Raw genomic sequence first — 22,598 nt, 5'->3', positions numbered from 1 at the left:
GGGCTATGTTAAAATTGGCAATTTTTTGTTTGCTTCGCTAGCGCTCCGCATCGGCGATGGCAACCCGACAACGTGGAATGCTATTTTTCTCACTTTTCGGTTACTTGCTTCGACGAATGTTGCGAAAAGACGGAAAGCTTTAAACAGTCACTGTCAGCGTGAGCGTGACAGAAGGAGATAGAAGCGGAACTAGGCTGCATGCTGGAAAGTATAGCAGTTTCCCCTCATCTGAAATCGGGACGATCGATATTAATAATTTATTCATTTTCGTTATGAAACTTTGTCGGGAATAGCAACCTTTTCTAAACAGTAACCATAATGGTAAGGATCTGGGTTAACGTTTAGCTGGTGCTCAAAGTTCGATTTGAGAAATTTCTGACTCAGAATTATAAGAAGCAAACCGCACAAATTAAAAACAAATGGAACAAATCTAATAAAAATTAACAGTGTTATACATTTTTCGTCTATAAACGCAACAAGCCCACTTTGTTCTACAATCTAGGTTACAACCAGCAGCCCAAACGCATCGCTGCACTTGTCAGATTCCATCATCCCAAAAACCCTTTCCCTCGTCCGCTGAACTCCAGCGCTGGTCACCCAACTCGAAAAGAAACTTGTCCTGCATCTGTCTGTCTGCGATGCGGTTAATTCATGAAAAAGATATGAAATCCGTTCATTATTTCCAACGGCTGCTTCAGCCCAGAGCTGCGTATGCATACTGTTTTTGTATGCATCCCAGGTGTTAATTTTAACACATGTATACGATTTTGGCTACCGTTTGTGGTGCACTTTTCGCTCCGAGACACCAAACAAATGACGTTCAATAAAACGAACGTGAATTCTGAGCCCGTCTCGCAGGTGAAGACAGACTGTGTGACAGCCACCGCGAACCGCTGGGACCCACGGAGCAGCAGCAGCGGGCTTGGGCCTACCGACCGGCCGTGGTGTCTCAACCGAATCAGCTCCGATGTCTTACAATGTCGAGTCCCCCCGAAGACAGGCTGGAATAAAATGATCATCATAATGAGGTTTTGGTCAGTTTGTTTTTTTTTCTTTCAGCTTTATGATTATCATTCATGCTTCATTGCCAGGCTGGAAGCGTGTTTGGCTGGACGCGCTGGACGATGCGCGGAACAGTGATTCAGGTTCATCTGATTTTTGATTTCGACCCACCGAAAACAGATATCCAGAACGCAAACGCGTCACTGAAACTTCGCTCGCTCAAAACCGACGACGACGAGCGACGTCAGTCATGCGTGTACATAAACCACACAGCAAGTGAGATGTTTTGGGGCTTATGTTTCACTGCAGGGGTAATTCACTGGACTGGATTTTGTGGAGACTGATATACATTGCTGTATAAAGTTCTCCAGTGAGCTCCAGTTACAGCATAAAAGCTAAATATTTATTTCCATTAATCGATTACCTACTTTATTTAGAAAATTAAGGCTGTTTCCAGTGATCGAACACTGGAGGAAAATTAATTATGTTTGTGAAAAATTATTCACCAGCAATTTCTAAGAATTTGTCGGCTGGTATTAAGTATCGAATGTCTGGGTATTGGTAGTTGAGTCAATGAGTATAATTATAAAAATTTGCGTGTCCAGACAAAAACAAAAGGTGGACCTTTCAGGAAAATGTAATGGCTTCAAAAACTGAGTAATCGTTGGATGACGAATCTATTATTACTTATCGCAAAAATTCCCGCCGATGACATTTCCGGACTTTGGGAAGCAAATGGATTTAAAATTGATCTAGAAGTTTATGCTTCGGAACTGGGTTCAAAATTAGAGTTGTTATAGAATTTTAAATCGGACTTGTTAGACTTCAATTTGGACTTAGACTTCAATTAGACTTCAGTTTGGACTAATGTGGACTTGAAGTTTTACTTTAAATTGAACTTGAACTGGAATTTAGACTTGGAATTGAATTAATTTTGAAATTAAGATCGAAATTGAACTCAAAATTAGAATTGAAGTTGTGCTTGAAATTGGATACAAATTGGATTTGAATTGGACTTGAGATTAGAGTTGGAATCACATTTGAAATTAGACTTGATATTGGAATTCAAATTGTACTAGAAATTAGATTTGGAGCCAGAGTTGATATTTGGCTTAAAATTGATCCATAAATTGCAGTTTAATTAGACTTTGAATTCTGCACGGATTTTCGTCTCTTTTCGCTTTTGAACTCTTTTTCTATACCCGTTTTCATATGTTCGTCGTTTGTTTTGTTTCTTTTTTTTCTCACATTTTATTTTCTTCTTCTCGTTTTTCCCCTTTTTCTGTTATCGTTTTTCCATTCTCGTGCTTCAGTATTTTCTCTTTTTCTTTTCTTCCTTTTTTGTCCCGTTTTTTCTCTTTGTCTGTCTAATTTATCCTCATTTTCTTTGTTGGTTTCTTTTTCGTTTTTCATAGTTTTCTGTCCAGTTCCGTCGTTTTTTATCTCGTTTTCTCTCTTTGTCTTGCCGCTCTTTAGAAAAAGATGCAAAAAATGAGACAGAAGGAGCAAAACAGAAGAGAGCATGAAGAAAAACGTTACAAAAACTGATTAGAAAAGGAAAGAAAATGCGAGAGAGAAAAGAATAAAAACTGGATTGAAAAAGAAAAACAAAAGAAATGGATGTGAGAAAATGGAAAACTTAACATAAAAAGAGTAGGAAAAACGTAAGGGAACGAAAAAGTGGGAGAATTAGACAAAAAAAGAAAAGATTGGGCAGAAAAAGATGAAAAGACAGGGACAGAAATGAAAACGGACAAGAAAAACAGAACGCGACAGAAATGAAGGGACAACAAGAAAGAACAGCAAGATAGAAAGAAACAAACGAACCAAAAAAAAAAGAAAGACGAAGAAACCAAAAACCAAAAGGAAGTTAAAAACAAGACTTCGAACCGGAAAAAAGGAAAATTTGAAAACGGGGCATAAAAATGGCAAAAAATGAGACATGAAAGGGAGAAACAGGGCTGGGAAAAAACGGAAGAACAAAGGTGGAAAGTAATCCAACCAAGACTAAAGAAAATGGCGAAAGACTTGACCGGGAAAGACGAGAAAAGAAACAGAAAAAGAGGAAGCAGAGGGCAGGAAAACGAGGCAAGAAAAGGAATATGAAAAAGAAAACAAAAGAATAAAGAGCGAGAGAGAGGGAGAGAGAGAGGAGTGAGAAATTGGAAGATAAAAGGAGAAACATGGGACAGAAAAGGAAGAAAACACGGATTAAAGCAAAAGGTAACACGACAAAAAGGCCAAAAAAATGGCGATATAAAAGGAAAACCTGAGAGAAAAAAAGGAAGGAACAATGAAAGATTTTAAAAAGAGGAAAACGGAACAAACGAAGACAAAAAATCAAAATGGTAAGGAGATAAAAATAAGTCGAAAAATACGGAAACTTAAAACAAAAATCAGGGAAAGTAGCAAGCAACGTAACAGGAAACATTGTACAGAAAAAACGAGTGAGAAAAAGGAAGAAAAGAAGCGCGTAAACCAAGAACCAAGAATGGCACAGAAAAGGATAAAACGGATAAAGTGGAAAAAAGGTTTAAAAAAGAGAAATATCAGAATAGAAAAGAGGTAAAACAGGTACGAGAATAAGATGTTAAAGGTTTGTCCTATTTTCAGGTATAATTTCGTGTCTATGTCCGGTTGAAGTAAAATTTCAAGTTCAAATGCAAATCTTATCTAATATCCAATGTTCAGTTAAATTGCATATCAATCTAAACCCAATTTCAAGTCTAATTTAATTCCAATTTTGGGTTCAATTTTAAATCAAATTTTTATACAGTTTAAATTCCAATTTCAAATCTCTTAAATTTTAACTTTAATTTCATATTCCAATTCTAATTCATTTTCAAATAAAAATTCCAAACTTTGTTTTAAGTTAATTTATTTTTAGTCATGGATCCATATTTCGCCACTGGATTTTTTTAAACCTTTTTCGTTGGCTGGTCTCTAATTTCGTCATTTTTTCTATAAAATTGGTGAACTAAATGTTCATCATCTATATTGGATATTGAAGCAAAGCCTTGGGTTATAAACGTCTTTAAGACTTGACGCTTCTTTATCGAAAGACTTCGCAGCTGGTTATTAGAGTACAAGACTATTACGGGGCTAGTGCATCCTGTTGACTCTAGTAGCACCGCCCAGCGTTTATTAAATATTACAGTTTTCTTAACAGTAAAAAGTATTAATATTGGATTAAGAGTTTTAGGACTTTATCAGTTGAATTTCAGTGCCATTCACTTCACGAAATATATTGCTATTTGAATCGCCAAAGAGACGACTAGTGAAATATTGTGGAATTTTCGGCAAAACAAAACACGTTTTCAAAATTAGACGAAAAGCTTGGTAGCGCAAATCAGGAGTAGAATAAAATGTAATTGACGTCGGCAACGTTTGTAACAAACAATTTAATGATACTATACTTATCTTTTAACACATTTTATACTTCTCGCAATATATAAAATGAAAGTATATTGATATTTTCATCATTAGCTAATATTTTTCGAAGGAAAATTAATACAATTTGACAAATAATATCACATCAAATATTTGACCTTTGTGCATCTTTACCTTGTCCATGTACAATAGCAACTGATTTTACGAGTTAATTCTGGGCTGATTCCGGTTAAGATTCAAATACGCGTTAAAAATTTCAAAGGCAGTTTTGGTACTCAAAAATAATTACATTCATGAAACTGTTCTCACTTCATTCCTTCTGTTTATCATATCACAATCATTATACTTTCGTGAACATAACTTCTATTTTAAGTATAAAAGCTTTGAACCTTAACATCATAGAAAACATAAGCGTAGCTAACTTAACTGTAAGTTATCAGAATTGTCTCAAAATGCAACAAAATTTCTTTCTTTAGCTTAAAACAAATATTTTTTAATTTATGAATGGTGTTAACACAGAAGAAAACATGTTGATTGTTTTTCAAATTAATGGATCGAATAAAATGCTGTCGTTTTGCTCAGGCCAATATGATACAAATCCTATTTCACCGGAATTTCCCTTGATATATATTGCTGATTGCAAGGAAAATTGTACCTTCCAAAGTACGCAATCGCTCATGAAAGTGCTAATTCACATCAAATCATTTCGGTATCTTCGGCACACTTTTTCGTTACATTCCAAGCAATAAGTGAGCCGAAGAGACCGGTACGATTTAAGCTGAAATAGCACTTTTATGAGCGATTGCGCACTTATTGATTGGACAATTTTCCTAGCAATTAGTAATATTTACCGGGAAATAAGATCAAGAAAATTATACTACTTTATGGGTAAAGATTACTCAATCTAAGATCCTACTAACAAAGCAAATATCAAAATGTAAAAATATTTCTACAATTTTGGTGTTTTTCGCAGCATCGGTTATTGAATGACTATTTTTATCGTTTTTCAAAAACGTTTCATAAACAATCACTTAAACTTAACGAACTGGATTTATTAAGAATATAAAGAATTCAATTATCATTTTGGCATTTAAGTCTGCATAAATCAGAATTTTCTAATGTGGCAAAATTGAGTCTGCAGGCTGGCGAAATTTGGCCACCGGGTGGCGAAATTAAAGTTCAGCGAATACATCTAAATAATTAATATAACGAGCAAAATACACAATTTAGTACGAATATGAGTACTGAATCAGTAAAAGAAATGTCCGATTAATATTGTTCAAATGTTATCAAAAATATGAACCTTTAAAACCTTGATCTACTTCGTTTCAAGTAAATTCCCAGCTTGTGCTGAAAATCGTATGTATGTCAGTCATTATCATTATATACGACAAAAAATCAACTTGATCCCACTTTATCCAGCTTTAGTTACAATTTCGAGTTTGTTAGCAGATATTTACGATAGTTTTCGTACATTTATATACGAGTTGGTGCTAGCTGGGTTTTTAGGATAAAAGTGGCGAAATATGGATCCGTCACCCTATTTCTGTGATAAGTAATAATAGATTCGCCAACGCTTACGAGTACTCAGGTTTTCCTGGCCAGAAACACTTATTCTTAATGGTCGATTGTCATACGTTTTATTTATGTCTGGGTACGCTAGTGGTTCTATTGCATTATGGCAATTTTTATTTCTTTTAATTGTATCTCTAAAACTAAAAATAGGAAAAATTTGTGGTCTGTTTAAGCTGTGTGTCATGAGAACATAAAATTTCCAAACAAATATTTCCAATGTCATAATCATGAACAAATTGGAGCTTCAGCTCGATAATTTTCCAGAAAAATTTATTTAAATACGGTAATGACCCGATTTGTCACCCCATGATGAATTTAGGGGTGACAAAAACGGGGCAGTGATAAAATCGGGTATTTTTTAATTTTTTAATTTTTTGCAGATAACTTAGAACGAACTATATATTTTTCATTCTGATCACTTTTAAAACATTTCGCACTTCCTTCTACCTCTCTATGGACATTTGTCACCTCCACCTGTTCACAGCACAGGTCCCACAGGTATGAATACACACGTTTTTCAATTGCGCCGAAATGGTTGATTATACTGGCTAACCATGTTCAGAGAAATTTCACAGCGTAAAAAGCTCTTTCTTATGGTATGAACGATTCTTTGATTGACCCCTTAAAAGTAAGATAGAAAATTTATTTTTCAAGCAGTAAGAGATAGAGCAAAACAATGTTCTGCAAAATTTTTGAGAAGATTATTATAAAGAACTTTGTCAAAAAAAGTGACCTTCTAGCTATTATAGTTGTGGAGATAAGAAACAACTTTTGAAACTCCACGATAATCAACTTGTTGAACACAGTTCTTTTCACAGTCTTTAAACACATTTGACAAGTTTGAAAATGATTTTCAAACTAAGCTTTTGATAAATCGGGTAAAAACGTGACAAAATCGGGTGAGACAAAATCGGGGAGTGACAAAATCGGGTTACCATTGTACTTCTCATTTGATACCAAAATCATTAAAATCGGCTCAGCGGTTCAAAAGTTAGGAATTTTAAAACTAATACTATAAGCGTCTTATTTGGTCTGTAACCAAAACCGGGCCCCTGACACCATATTTTCGTGATAAGAATCGCATTAAACGAAGCCTTAAATCGATTAGCCCAGGGGTCATTTAGGCGTTTTGGTCATACCTTCCGGCTATCTCCGTTATGGTGAAGCTAGATTAACACTAAAAAAGTATTTTTCGCCGAAATTATAGAAAATTAAGTTGGTTACCTCCGATTCGCTCTCAACTAGATGCGAGGCGACACATGTTGGTTACATCTAGTATAAAATATGACTTTAAAATTCTTCAAAAAACGAACCAAATTTGAACGAATACTGGACCAACTGTCAGTTTCGATAACACTTTTTTTCGTAGAACTGCAGATAGTAGGTACACTCTCGCACGACGCAGTCGATATTGTTTTGTCTAAAATTAACTCCTACGGTGTTTTCAATTTCGCCTTACCGGTATGTTACTCACACGACCAGCCAGTCGCACGAAACCAGTTTTCTAATCTGGCCGGCACTTAGCATCCCGGTAAATGTTTCCTCTTCGCTTGCTGATTATTATAGCAACGTTGCGGATCACTTTCAATTATACCACTTCAATTAAATTATCATAATTTCAATTGTTATCGCTCATTTATAAAATCATTAATTATCATTTTATAAATGCAAATTTACATCGCTCGAAAAAGCTTCCATTCCGACCCCATCATGGAGACACCATGGAGCATGGAGGGGAAGGTTTTACAAGCGTGTTTTTTCTGCTGTCATTATTATCCTGAGGTCCACCAGTGAGGATGTAAATGGGTCTCTATTTAGCACTCTGTATAATACCATTATGCGCATGTATTATATATCCATGTACTGTTACGGGAGATTTTTCGGTTCAAGCTTGACACACAGCTTTCTCTCACCATCCCGTCGCGTCGCAGCATCCGATAAATTAGGAAGTACAATGACACGTTAAGCGTTATAGCTTTGGTACTCGTTAAACTTTGGCAATTTATGATAATTTGCCGGTAGTTTTGTCGATACATGGGCACAACAAACTTCGTACGCACAGAGTATGACCACGAAAGGCACTCCTAGAACGAAGTTAATCGCGCATGATTTATGAAACCTTTTGCAGGTCTCGCCGACCGCAGACCGGGCCGCGTGCGTACAAACCAGCTAAAGTTTCGAATTCGCGGTGCGTCGGCTGATGTTGCCTTGTTGGTGTCGCCGACCATCCCGACCAAAATACCAACGATTTCACTAATGATCATCACTTTCGGCCGGGTGTAGTTTGTCTTCATTTGCATTCTTGCGCAAGTGGCAATTCAACTGGCGGCGGTACTATTGGATGGTAATGGCTGTTTGATGGTTCATTCGCAACGAAAATATTAGCCGCGGCGTCGGGCCACAATCGTCTGAAACTTGAAGTTATATTCTCGATTGTTGTTTACATCGTAACTGTAAAGTTTAAGCATTGTTTGCTTAGCTACCGGTCTTTAGCCAGTATAAACATTTGCTAGAAATATGTGAATGTTGTACCTCTATGAAACACCAATAAAGAGATGGTTGGGTGATACCTACTCTTTAAATTTTTGTGATAACAGAATATTTCAGATTTATTTTCCATACTTACATATCGCTTTTAGAACGACCTTTAAAATAACACTAGATATACCAGACCAGTCATTTTGACTGGTCGTGCAATTTCAATTTGAAATTTCTACAACATCTAACATTTGATTTTAGAAACGATGTTATGACTTTTGTAGCTATAAGTAGAGAATACATTTTATGAACTTAATGTTAGTTTATATATATTAGTAACAAATATAATTTTTGTTTTTGCCATTTATACTAGCACCAGTCAAAATGACTGGTGCAAGATTCTATGAAGAAATGTAGCATTTCGGCAGAACGGTGTGTCCGAAACATGAAATTATTCAGTGAAATGCTGTTCCTAATGTTTCTTGGCCATTTTTGTAGAGTTTTGTCGAGAGTCGGTCCTTTTCGGCGGTTCTATTCCTCAGCTGACCGATTTCTCGCCGGATCTCTTTGAGATCGGAAGTCGATCGGAAGCTCTCATACGTTAACTTTTGCTCCATTTCCTTTTGCTATATCAGCAATTGAGATCCCTATCAAAGAACTGCTTCCACTTACCAACCACTATGCGCTCGTTTGTGGCCAGGTTTCCCTGCTCGTTCCTACACATATCAGGCCTCGGTGTGTATCCCTTACGAGATCGGTTCACCTTCTCATAGAACTTGCACATCTCACTAGCCTGAAATAGTGGTTCTAGCTCTCCTTCTGGCGTTTTGCGGCCTCACTGATGGCCGACCGTATTATGCTACATTTATCTTCGAGAGTCGAAGCACCTGGCCACAGAGGAAGGCGCATAGTATGCGCGTAGTTCTCATCACATTCCGGGTTGTCTAATTATCGATTGTTTAACCGAGGGTGACTTTGTCGTGAGGTATATACCGTCGATACTTTTGAGTGCACGTGTACTGCTACTAGGTAATGATCTGAGTCGATATCCGTACCCCGTAGGTTCGGTGATGGTGATGTTCGAGAAAACCCGACCTTCGATGAGAATATGGTCGATTAGGTTCACTGTTAGTTGGTCAGGTGATCTCCTGATGGTTTTGTAGATCTATATGGGGAAAGAATGTGTTTCTGATCCCCAGGCCTCGGGAAGCTGCAAAGTTAATGCATCGCTGGCCGTTATCACTATACATTGGTTCCCTGTCGATCTGATCGTTCATGTCCCCAATGACGATGATATCCCGTGGCGAGCACTCGAGCAGCTATCGTATGTTGCCTCCAGCTGGACATAGAACACTTTTTTCTCGTCGTCGGGTCTACCTTCGTGTGGCCAGTGCACGTTTATGATGGTGTAGTTGAAGAAGCGGCCTGTTATCCTCAACACACATATCCTCTCCCGATCCTGCATTCTGCCCATCACTACGAAGCCCGTTCCCAGCTCGTTGGTTGCTCCACCGTTCTGGCAAAATTGGGCCTTGCCGCCACGGATCCCCCAAACCTTCCCGCCTTTGCAACAGATCTCCTGTAGTGCCACAATGTCGAACTTTTGCGGTTCTAACTGAACGAGCAACATTCTGTCGCTATCCACGAAATTTTACAGTTCCAGGTAGGAAGCATTCACTCCAAATCCTTGTTTCATCGCCTGTCCATGTTAAATGTTTCGAGTTGAATTTTCTTGATTTTTCGTAATATTTTAGATATAAAAAGCTTGCCTTACTAGGGCTATGCTGCCGAGTCTCATGATGGGGCTGCCATCGTATAGTGCCGAGACAAGACAGTGCCTCCTTGCCTGTCGGTATACGACCTTAGTTACCACCAGGGTTGGTTACCACATCTCTGCTAAGATTCCTCGTATTCCGGCTGGTAGGGTAATCAATCTATTTTGGACCCCATCTGTAGCTGTACATAATTTGGACACTTACAGCAAAATCAAATGATAGCGTCCAGATTATGTACAACTGCAGATGAGGTCCAAAACAGGTCGGTTACCCTACCACGAGGAGGTGGAGATAGAAGTTGCTGGATAAGAGACTAAGGACCACTATAGGGTCTGTGTTGCACATTATTCAGTAGTTCACCAACCGTTTCTTATCCACCAGTCATTTTGACTGGTTTTGGTATAAATAGGTATATTTAAAATGCTGGTATATCTAGTGTTAAAATTGTCTGTCCCACATGACAATCTTGTTTACAATAAAAATAGCGTAACATTACTCATTTGAACCGCGGATTATTTGCCCGCTCAGTTAGCTCCGGGGTATGATTCTGGTTTAACAAGCCAGTCGTCGTAGGTTCGAATCTCTACTGGGCGGTGCCGCTATTGAGTCAATTGTTAGATCACAACTTAAATAGTTTACCGCAAGCCAAAAGAACAGCTTAGTTTAAATAAGCACTGGACTAGCAACATGTTTTATGCTAAAATAGGTGATATTCAATAGTTTAAGATAATTTTGCGTATTGTACAGTATTGATTAAATACAGCCCTTAATGTGATAAAATTCCCAACATTTGAACTTTTTATGTTGTATCAAATGTTTTCTATAATAATCTATTCAAATCTAATCTTGTTTGCAAAATGTTCCACAGCTCTTTTCTGTGTTTCATCTCGTAGCTGCAAATTTTAACGTTGAAATCCGTGTTATCATAGGATACTATTCCAAACTCTTGATATAGGCTAGCGTTGTGAGGAATATAGAAAATTGTAAGCAGATCGTACGCAAATTATATTCTATTACAATGAGGGAATTTTATAACGGAAATGTACAGAAACCCTAAAAAACAAACTAGAACCAGAACCGTTCTACGGAGTGTCACCAAGTGCAATTAATTCAAGAATTCGAGCATAGGAACACAAAACTAGAGACGGATTTCACGCCAACTCGACCAACAATTGGCGTGACCCTCTCAGAATTCAATGAAACTATGTGTGTGTAGAGAGTTCATGTAAATAAGCAACTTTGCATGCTTAGTTTTTCCAAAATTAAGCTATAGAAACTTTTGAAAGGGGCTTATTTTATTCTCTTTTTTTAATAAAAAAAATCAACTCGAAAATTATAGCACCTGCAAAAAAATGATTTATGAGTAACTTTTAGGAAATATTATGAATTTTCATAAAAAATATACTGATAAAATAAAAATGAATTTTTATACTAAAAAAAATTATTTTGAAAATTAAAAATCGATTTCCCAAAAAATGCCATCTCAGAAATTGATGATTTTTTTTTTTTTGAAGATATATGATTATGTGGCCTACAAATCTTCCATACATTACAACATGGTTAAATTGAAGGTAAAAAAGTTTTCCTAACAAAATGTTTTTGAAGTCCTTACCGGAAAAAAATGTATTTCAATATTTCCGGATATTATAGCACCTATAATACAAATGATATATGAGTGTCTTTTAGGAAATTTTCTGAATTTTCATAAAAAATACTGAAAAAAAATAAAAATAAATTTTTTCACCAAAAAAAAGCATTTAAAAATTAAGAAATTGATGAAATTTTTTCTGAAGATAGATATGTATGTGGCCTACAAGTCTTCCATACATTGCAAAATGGTCATATTTGTAACAAAAACTTTTTCATACATACACTGAAAAAAGATATAAATAGCTAGGGTTTTTTCTAATTCCCGTCGTAATAAGTAAAGCCATTCTAATTTTCATCATTTGTTGGATGAATTTAATGAATACTCCAAAAGTTCTTGTGCTGATTTGACTAAAACACACTTTATCTTCCAATCCGTGAACTTTGAAATCACTGAAAAGCGACTATTAAAGCATACTATAGAAATTACGCAACTGACTTTATTTCTAAAATTCGTCGTACCGTTTTAAAATCACAACAATGTTTACGAAGCTAACGCGCATGTATTTGTGTAGGACGGCATGACAAATATTATTCTACAAAATTTCTGCAAGTCAGGCAAGTTTTCCTGGCTGTAGAATAACGACAATGCCTTTCGTGAGTTATTTTCATTTATGAATGACGGAAATTAACACGATTAGTCGACATTGTCTTCTTCGTCGCACGAAAAAACGTTGAAAATTTGGCTGGTAGGACTTCTTTAATGATAAAAAGCATTTAAATAGATCTCAGCTCACTTTGATTGATCGCGTATGATTGACAACTAACTAAAATATTAGGTTTAATAAAGTTTTACATTGTGTGTCATAAAAATGCTGATATTTTTAATAATTTGTGTTGGATAGGCATCCTTGTCACCTTGTCTCAACCAGGAACCGAAACAGTTACACTTTTTCTATACATTTATCAGCATGGAATACCATGCCACACGCTTAACCAGTACCATCGCTCAGTACTGTTTCTGTATCGGCAGTGCCTATCTCTTGTAAGTGTCGAGACTAGCCCGAATACGTACATGATAATAAGCAAACATTTTTGTCCGTGAGCTGCTGACCAGTCATGAAAATGTCGTGTAGACATGACATGCATTTTCCGCTTTTTGCTTACAGCTATAGTTGGAATAGTATGGAAAAGTGATGGAGATTATGGTGTATGGGGAACCTCCTTATTTAAAACCGTGTTGTTTGGGGGAAGGCTGCATGTTTGGCTTATGTGCGCAACAGCAAAAGAGAATACAAAAAAATGTCTCCAAGACTGGTGACATTTGCTTCTCCATACCGAAAAGTGTACGACACGTAGAACACAAGATGTTTTTCTTGTTCTAGCACTTTTTTTCGGTGCTTGTGCAAGATTGGTAGGCAGAAAAAATGGTAATTGTCTTCAAATTTTTGTCACCAACCAGTATATTTAACGTCCCTGGTCCCTGGGCCTCGCCGCGACTCGAGAGTATCCCCGAGAGGTGCATGAAACACATCACCCGGTCTAATAGCTCTGACCAGTCGCGACAGTTTACCCGGAAAACCGTGTTCATACATTATCTGCCATTGCTGATCTCAATCGACTGTATCGTATGCTGCTTTGAAATCAATAAAGACGTGACATTTCTGCAAGATCTGTCGGATTGTAAAAATAAGGTCCATAGTTGCGCGAGTCCCCATGGGGTCTGCCTGGTAATTTCCGACGAAATGTGCTATCGGGGACAGCCGGCATAACAGGATCTGGGAGAGTTCTTTGTAGACGGCGTTTACCAGCGTTATGCCGCGATAGTTGCAGCAGTCGAGCCAATTACCCTTTTTGTAGATGGGACAAACACTCCTTCCATTCATTACTCTAGTAGCTCTTCCGCCTCCCAAATATTAAAAATAATAATCCAGTGTAGAGCCATTGCTAGCGTTTCTCGGCCATTTTCATAAAGCTCTGCCAGTTGACGGTCTTTATCAGCGACTTTGTTGATCATCAGCAACCTGACTTTTCGTTTGACTTCTTGAAGATCAGGTGCTGAGACATTACCATCTTCCATGGGCACTCATAGGTTAACTTTCTTTCCACCTGTTTCTGCAAATTGCATAAAAAGCGCACTCTTTGTATGCACAAGCTCATTAAGTCAGCCGCTTTGGTAGGCGACACAGCGGCGAGCAACGCATCGGAAAGCAACACATCGGCAGGCAGCTTCAAATCACATCCGTGGTTTCGTTCTAAAGGGTTTTATTTTAAACATATTGCGTGCTTTTCGGTGCGCATCGTCATTCGGCCAGCGGCTTTGGTGGGCGACACAGTGCAGACAGCTTTCGAGTCACATCCGTGGCTTCATTCATTCAACTTGGTGACTTGGTCAGCAGTCGAGCATGGCGAAAGGCTCAGGTTCTTCCATAGAAGGACACGTCTACGACAAAGGTGATTAAATTATCTTAATTTCTATTCGCGATGTGGCGAAAAAGCTGAATGTTACCGTCCGGTTTATCGAAAATACGACGAAAGTTGCCGGACTCCATGTTTTCAAGATCCGGAAGACACCGACCCGGAACGACAAACAAAGCTGTACCGAGAGCGATTGACGAAACAAACGCACGTCGTAATGGACGATGAGACTTACATTAAGGCGCATACAAAGTAGTTGCCACGACTGGCAGTCCCTGGGAAGATAAGAATGAAGAAAGTGGACCAATCCACTAAAAATCTCTCGGTTTGGTAAACCATAGATGCGGTATGATGAACCAGACCACCTGCTGCCTTTCCTGTGGCCTTTTGGCCGGATTTGGCATCCTACCGCTCGCACAACCGATGTTAGACTGGTATATACAAACATATTCCTTGATATACGAGAATCAGCACTGAGGGGCTGGTAAGAGGGGGGGGGGAGGCCATGACTCCCAAATTTAGCACACATGTTCCTTGACATATTAGCACCAGAGGTTGGCAAAGAGGGGGTGGGGCTAATAAGGGGGAAGACCTTAACTCCGAAACGCTTTAACCGTTCTTTATCAAACTTGGCATACATGTTCCTTGACATGAGGGAATCAGAACTGAAGGAGTTGACAAAAGTGGGACAAAAGGGGGAGTTGATGACCGGATGTTGCTGACAGGAAGGGGAGAGTAACGCCCATATGACTGTAACAATTGATCCGTACAACAGAAAAAATCACAATACGAAACACTAAACTGCAATGCTCGCAGCTGTAGGTTTGTCAAGTGTAATTATGCACCGAATCAAAGTGACCCGTATAAAAAGTGTTCGATCATTAGTGCAAAGTGTTGTTGGTCGACTCTATTTGAGTTACAGGGGCAATCATTCAACCAGTGGGGAGTAGATCTGAGAACATCATGTTTTTCTCATGGTCAGCTTTATATGGCTTGTTTCAGATTTCAGGAAAGGATACAGTACTAAACTAATAAATAAATGAAAAGCCGTGTTCAAAAAAGCACAATAACAAACTGTTCTTTTCCTATGGGTGGGGTGGCCGTTTTAAAAAGCAAAAGGTGTAAATAAGAAAAATGTCTTTGTTTCTCTTTCTTTATAGGGGTTTATAGGGATTTCCGTAGAGAAAACAGATGTGCGAGTGGCCGGGCAGACAAAAGAGGGGAAGCTGGCAAATGGGGAGGAATTTGCGAAAGAGGAACAATATTTTAATATATTTGCACTATAAGCCCGAGTAAGATCGGGCACTCAGCTAGTGTGTAGCTAAAAGCCGTAGTTTTCTGACGAATGTCGGAACTTTGCCCGACTGAGAAGTTCTGGACCAATATGTAAGCCAGACTTTGCAAAAACCCTAACGTCTACAAGGACAAGCCGGCTTCATAAAAACAGTGGATATCAAAAGAAGCCAGTGCCGCTATTGCCTAAAACTTAATAAGTGGTGTCAAAGAGTATTTTGCTACGTTATTTTTACAATTTCCTTATTTTTAAAACTATGAGCTTTATTAGAACCTCCTGATGACCGGTAGTAAACTGCCTTCTGATGAAGTGACCCACTCTTCAGAAGGATTTTATAACCTCCATAGAAATCAGGTCTCAAGCTCAACCCAGTAAACCACAAATCGTATATCAATATATGAAAATAATCTTAAATGTCTCTAAACAAAATCGAAATCGTACACAAAGCTTATTAAATCGCACCCTAGTTTATATTCAATCGTACAAAATGATGACGACTGATTTACATACGATTTTCATCACAGAATTGTATAGCATTATGGAACTAATCATGTTGAGTCGGATCTCATCGTATACAAATACTTATGAATGTGAATTGTTTACGTATAATCTGCAGTGTGTATATCGCCTCCAAAACGGTACGCATATGCTGGTTTCGTGCATCTAGTGCGATTTTTCAAGATATATATCGGTACATATATCTCATTTTCCACTTCGATATACGTACAAAAATGTTTACTGGGAAGTTGCTTATTACGCTCGGCTGAAGGCCAATATGAAACCGATAGTAAAACCGATTATGCTTTTCGCTACATCGCAGCGAACGTCAAAATTTAATGAAGCTTTTCGCTTTGTTCGACAAAACTATCAAGCATAAAGCTTTTTTTTTGGTATTACTAAAACAGTCTCGCCAGCTTGTTAACTTTAGAATATATTACCTTGAGAAGAAAGGTAAAAGTTTTATTGTCAGATTATCCTGATCGATTTGGATTATAGCAAGCTTAATAAAATATACGATAAAATAAATAATAATGAATTTCTGTATTATACGTAGTTGTGCAGTATATACGCATTAAATTTTATCGTACATATTGGTATGAAAGATGGGTAAAATCAATGTGCCATTGAAATTTTGCAATTTTACAAAAACCAGTTGTTTTAACAAAATAAATATACTCAATTAGTCAATCTCAATTTCTAGTAAAATTATTCTAGGTACTTCCCGTGACCGATCACGGGATCACCGATTGATAACAAATTCATTTCTACAACTCACACTTTGTTTTGATGATTTTTTTGTTTACAGGATAAAATGTTTTCGATGTTTTCGAAGCTCCAATGTTCTTACGAACTTACTAGGAAGTAAATGTGTATTTTTAAAGAATGAACATTGGAAGAACTGGAAAAAATAATATGCAGACTGTGAAAAATAATTGACTGCTCAGATGGGACTTGAACCCACAACTCCCAATTGAGTGTTTTTTTATTTTTCACAGTTTGCATATTATTTTGTCCAGTTCTTCCAATAATCGTTCTTCAAAAAATCACATTTACTCCCTAATAAGAAGTACAAATTAACTTGACCAGTATAAGTCAAAATCAAAAATGATAAAAAGTCCTATTGCGGTTTGACAAGTTTTTAAATCGAAAAAACGATTGGAAATTAAAAATTACCATGGGAATGCATTGGTCTCATGTATCCCTAAACTTTTTTCACCTTTTACAAATCAGAAAATATTTGATCGGGTGAAAAATTGCATAACTTGCAATCACCACGGCACGGGTTGACCTTGTATAAATCAACTAATACAAATTTAATAGAGTTCGTTAACTTCTCACTTGTTCCTTTGGACAGAGCTAATATCGTTTAGATTCGGTTCACAGATCTGAATAAAGTTTTAAATAGGGTAATTATTTATATGCTAATATTCGAGCATAAACAGTTAGGGTTTGAGGCAAAACTCCTAAAATGGATTAAATCTTACTTGAGAAAAAGACTGCACAGATCAATCTACTAGATACTACATCGGGGGTTCCAAGGCTCTCATTTAGGTCCCTTGGGCGTCATTTTGCTTGTTAATAATATTACTCTTGTGTTGAATCCTCTAAAAGTGTTGATTTATTTCGATGATTTACATGGAAATTGCAACTCAATTAGACCTTCAAATGTTCCACCAAGAGCTCCATTTTTTACAACCGGTGCATCAAAAGTTTAAAAAATGCAACACCACATCTTATGCGAAGACTAAATGACTTCAATTTTAACTTTATAGTGTATTCTTGGGCGATACCCTGGTAGTCGGGCCTACTTCCCTTCGCTAGACGCTTCGATCAAGGAACATACGCTGCCACCCGAAGCTGACGATAAGCAAAACGCTAATCAGACCCGCAGTCCTCTATGAACTTGAAACAGCAAGTTTGCATACGAAGGACATACGTACACTTGCCGTATTTGAACGAAAGGTATTGCAGACTATTCTTGGTGAAGTACAAACGCAAAACGGAGAGTGGAGTACTCGTATGAATCATATGGAAAGATTCCCATCATACTCCTGGCGAAAGTTGGGAGACTACGATGGGCCGGCCACGTCGCAAGGATGCCGGACGACTGTGCAGTAAGATCCGTTCTCTTCCAAAGCTCTACCGGTATCAGTAATAGATGGGTCCAGCGTACTCAACGTACTGCATGTCTCGATCAGGTTGAAACCGACTTGCGTGTATCGAGACGAGTAGTCCAGGATCGAGTATAGTGAAGAGGAATTCTTGATACGACAAGAGCTACTTCGGCTCTATGCTGCGAGCTCGTATGATGTAATAAACGTAATTGTTTTATTGAAAATGCTTCGGTGGCGAAGACGAATGAATATTAGGGCAGCTACAGGCACTACCACAACTCTTGAAGCAACAACCCTAGTTTCGCAACGCATAAATTCTGAAAATATACTCCATAACCTCAACTTCTGTGCTCCCATGCAATCGTTAGGAATGCGTCACCTTTTCAAGTTAATCTTCTATAGAAAGGATCATGGTAGAAACGGTCCTATTGATAGAATAATGATCATTTACAATAAATAACATGAAACCAGAGACGGAACTATGTCACGAAACGGATTTTAAAAGGCGTGTACTGTAATTACATGATTTAAAGCTAATACCAGCTACAGATTGCTAATCATAAAAAGATATCTTTAATAGTAGATTATCCTTCCTGGATGAAGGGTCTTTCAATTCAATTCAAAACCTGTGCATTTGTTAGAAAAATGTAACACTTATATGTTTCATTAGATGTTCAGGGTTATAAAAATTAGCTTTTTGTCCATTCTTGACTTGAATAGATCGTCCTTTACAGTTCTTAACATTTAAACTGCTGAACCGATTTTAATGGGTTTGGTATTAAATAAAAGTTAGATTAAAAGAGAAAATAAAAGAGCTTTCCGGTAAAAATGTTGGATTTCTGGTGAAACCAGTGCACCTTGCGTTTCCGTTGCATTATCGTAACTTAATTTCTTGGAAAGATTGGGAAAAAATTATACATTTTAAAAAATTTAATATGTTTTTGAAAAAAAGTTGCAACGTTCCAGATAAACTATGAAAGTATATAAAAATATATTTTAAAGGTTTTAATATTTCGTCTTTCATGCAATATTTTTTGTTAAAAGTTCATTAAAATATCCAAAAAGTTTTGTTGTGTTCGTAAATTAGACTTACAACCATACATAGTAGAGATATATTCGTAATATTATTTCAGGTGGAATACCCCTGCTTGTTTTACGAAGGATTGTGTAAAATACATTTAATACCACGGTTAATAATCACAGTTAATTTAATTATATATTCAATTTTCAGTAAAATGCCACCGAAGACAGTAAAACTCACCTCCCAGTCCGGCAGCGCTCAGATTGTTCAGCATGTTTGCTGAGAAGTTTCTAATGGAAAGAGCCGACAGCTTGAAGTTTTGGTACCGTTTTGGCACAATCTCTCAGATTTTTCAACTTGTTATAGAACTTTCTCCAGAATCGCACTGTTGCACAACAATCATCCAATAAACTTGATGCTCTTCATGATCAGGCAGAGTTTCACTTTCAGCATTCTACATAAAACAACAGTCATCAGTGGTTCAGCAGTGACGTGCCGATTCAGCTCATTATCGCAGGCACGGAACGGAACCGAAACTCGATCGAAGCGGAAAAATCGTCTACACACATACACTTTTAATTACGCATATCCATTTCCCCTAAGCTCTGTTTAATTATGTATCACTTTCGACGAAAACGACGGTCTCAAGATCACAGACTCCAATTTGCACAGTCCGTGGGCGAGATTCACTTTCACGCTACTCCACCTTTTCTTCCGGTAAAAAGAAATCAATGTGTGTGCGTCCGTTGCAAGAATTCACATTCACCTTCACCAAGAAACTTGAATGGTCGAAGGAAGCCGAAGGGAACGAATGGCAGCAGTAGGAAAAAAGCAGCAAACACTTCTCACGCTCATTAATTAGACTATATTAATTAAATGAGTAAGTAACAAATTTAATTCATTACCGCTCAGCTGGTGGCGGTCGGTGTGTGAATCGTCGGGTTAAATTACTTATCAAAACTCTCCGACGCGACTGGCGCGCCGACGGCTTGGTCCGACCCAACAGCACTTGGAGCTGCCGAAGGTTCTACGGTGTGCAGTACGACGGTCAGATCTCGGTCTGGTCTGGTCTGATGGGATTTAGTTTCTGTGTTTGATTTGCCCGCCGAGAGCTCTCAGTACCCTCGTAAGGGGTGGTGACCGACCCGGAAGTGAGGAGGATGGGCGTACTGAACGGCAAATAGATCTTAGCAGCACGAATCCAGGCACCGAGTACAATAGTGTCCACCGCGATAAAACAACACAACGCACTTCGAACGAGATCTGCTTCAGTACTGAACACCATCCGATCCGAAGACAGTGACAGCGCGCAACAGTCACTATAGCCGTTCTTCCCGTGGCTGGAATCACACCGTCCAAACCAGTCATGAGACGACAGACGGAGGACGTATCAGGAAAACGACACCTCACGCGTTTCCACGACACACCGATGGACCTGTTCGCCGCATCGGATAAACCGGATAGCAGTGCTGATCTCGCTTGTGCCGTCCTCACAGACACACAACAAAAATGAAACCACTCTCAGTCCCTTTCGTTCGCACTTCCACGGCTAATCAATCATTCATAGCCATTCCAGTGAAACGTTATTTTCTCTTTTCCGCCAACGATGATGGGCGGAGCTAAACACATCTAAATATTGATTCCATTGGAGTGTTAATTTTATATATTAAAAGCACGTGATTTTAATCAACCTTCAGCAAACAGTAAACATTTCAATACAATCGGTGCAGTTTTCAACCATGAAATTGTGAACTGTAGCATTGATTTTTTCTCGTCTACTGCTTTTGGAATGGTCAACAGCACCGGAGCGACGTTATGCACTGCCATCGCATAGCGAGCAACAACTGGCAAAAAAGTGATTGCCAGGCAGCATGAACTGGTGGGCGTGGTCTGGTTTAACTAAGCTGTTGCGTTGCTAGTAACTTGCCAGCAGGGCCTCGTGCATTCCTTTCCAGGGCCTGCGCAAAGTGTCCTGTTCCCTTCCCGCAGGAATTTCGATTGCATTTTTGTGCTCAGCTTCGAGCAAACCGGAGTAAAGATTTTTATTCGCAAGGATGGTTGTTTCCATTACTGTTTTTTTTTGTTTTGGTATGTTTTGTGCTGGGAAGCTGTCGGATGATGTGCCCAGTGTGCGAGAAAAATGGATATCACCCTAACCCTCCATCCACGGAGGTCGGCACGGTGCAGTATACTGAAGCATTTCTTCTTTCCTGTTTGACATGAGTGGGCTTCAGTGGACAGTTCGATAGTTTACACAACACTGGAAAAAGTATTGCAATACCTGCAAGTCCTCAAAGTCGAATGAAGAATTTAACTTGCTCTCGAATCGTCCCCTGTGAGCTTGTGTTCCACAAACGACGAGCGACATTTCAGCATTATTCCAAATGGAATATGTTTCACTCATCAAATAACGGTAACTATTTTTCCTTTGATGTTTCCATATTTCACCAGGCTCAACCGAAATACGTTACTATACCAACGCCCTCAGGAAGCAAACTTTTTCGGTTGGTAGAATTTATCGCTACACTTTCCCTGGTCAGATTCGCCTCCCGCGCGAAGCAAAAAACCCCCCCTAGGGCTGTGACGAGCAACTATAGCGGGCTCCACCGACCATCAACAAGTCCGATGTGAGTGATAATATGAAATTACTCTCCTGTCATCGTCATTTGCGTTGTGGTTGTGGCCGTAGCTTGGGTGTAGCACTTTCAGAGCTGAGATATTGTTTATGTATTGTCTGGTCGGAGAAAGCATGGCGGTCGGTAGCATGGTTGAATATTGAAAACAATCCGCAACCGGACTAGGCAGTGCTCGAAGTGGTTTTGTACTAATAGATTTTTAGCAAGCTACTAATAGCTCGGCTAACCGTGAGATATTCAAGCTATTGTTAATGATAATTGCCAAAAATTAGGCAGAAACGCTAAATATTGTTGCTTGTAAAGTTCTGAAATATAGCGTACTAGAAATGCGGCTTCAGCGATACGTAGTAGTCGTCGCTACATAGTAATTAAAACTTAGAATAAGACTCCTATTCCTTTAATGATATTCTTGTAGTGAGAACAGAAAGAGCGAATAATATTTTAGTTAAATCTAAATAAACCAGGTCTCCGCTTTCCAGCACTCCAGGCGAATAAATAGACTGCCAGACTACGCCTAGCTCCATCTTGGAGGTCAATTCGCGTAATTATGCGTAATTATTCCTTCACCAAACATTGCTTTCAATAAATCAATTGCAACTCGTGCGAGGTAGCATATTTAACTGATTTGTTGAAACTACTGCTCCGTCACATTAAAAGCACTCAATTGTAGGACTAAAAACCCGATTTAATCCACCTAGTGGTGAAAGGAACCTTTGTTATACGGTCTTACTTGCTATTTGAGATAGAAATCGACAAGTCTTGGGAACATAATTCATCTATTGGTTATCGTTGCGTAGTGCGTTGATT

General features: G+C 38.3%; 1 protein-coding gene across 1 annotated transcript in view; it reads right to left on the bottom strand.

The window, feature by feature from the left end:
• LOC128734807 (homeobox protein orthopedia) overlaps nt 1-19,429 on the bottom strand; it is a 124,221-nt gene extending 104,792 nt beyond the window's left edge. The window contains exon 1 of the mRNA XM_053829164.1: nt 19,396-19,429. Within this exon, the coding sequence (XP_053685139.1) occupies nt 19,396-19,429 (34 nt within the window). The remainder of the gene's footprint in view (nt 1-19,395) is intronic.
• Between the last annotated feature and the right edge of the window lie 3,169 nt (nt 19,430-22,598).

This window comes from Sabethes cyaneus, chromosome 2, assembly GCF_943734655.1.
Source record: "Sabethes cyaneus chromosome 2, idSabCyanKW18_F2, whole genome shotgun sequence".
NCBI lineage: Eukaryota > Metazoa > Arthropoda > Insecta > Diptera > Culicidae > Sabethes > Sabethes cyaneus.
Note: the sequence above shows the minus strand (reverse complement) of the source record. Positions and strands in the feature narration are given on the sequence as shown.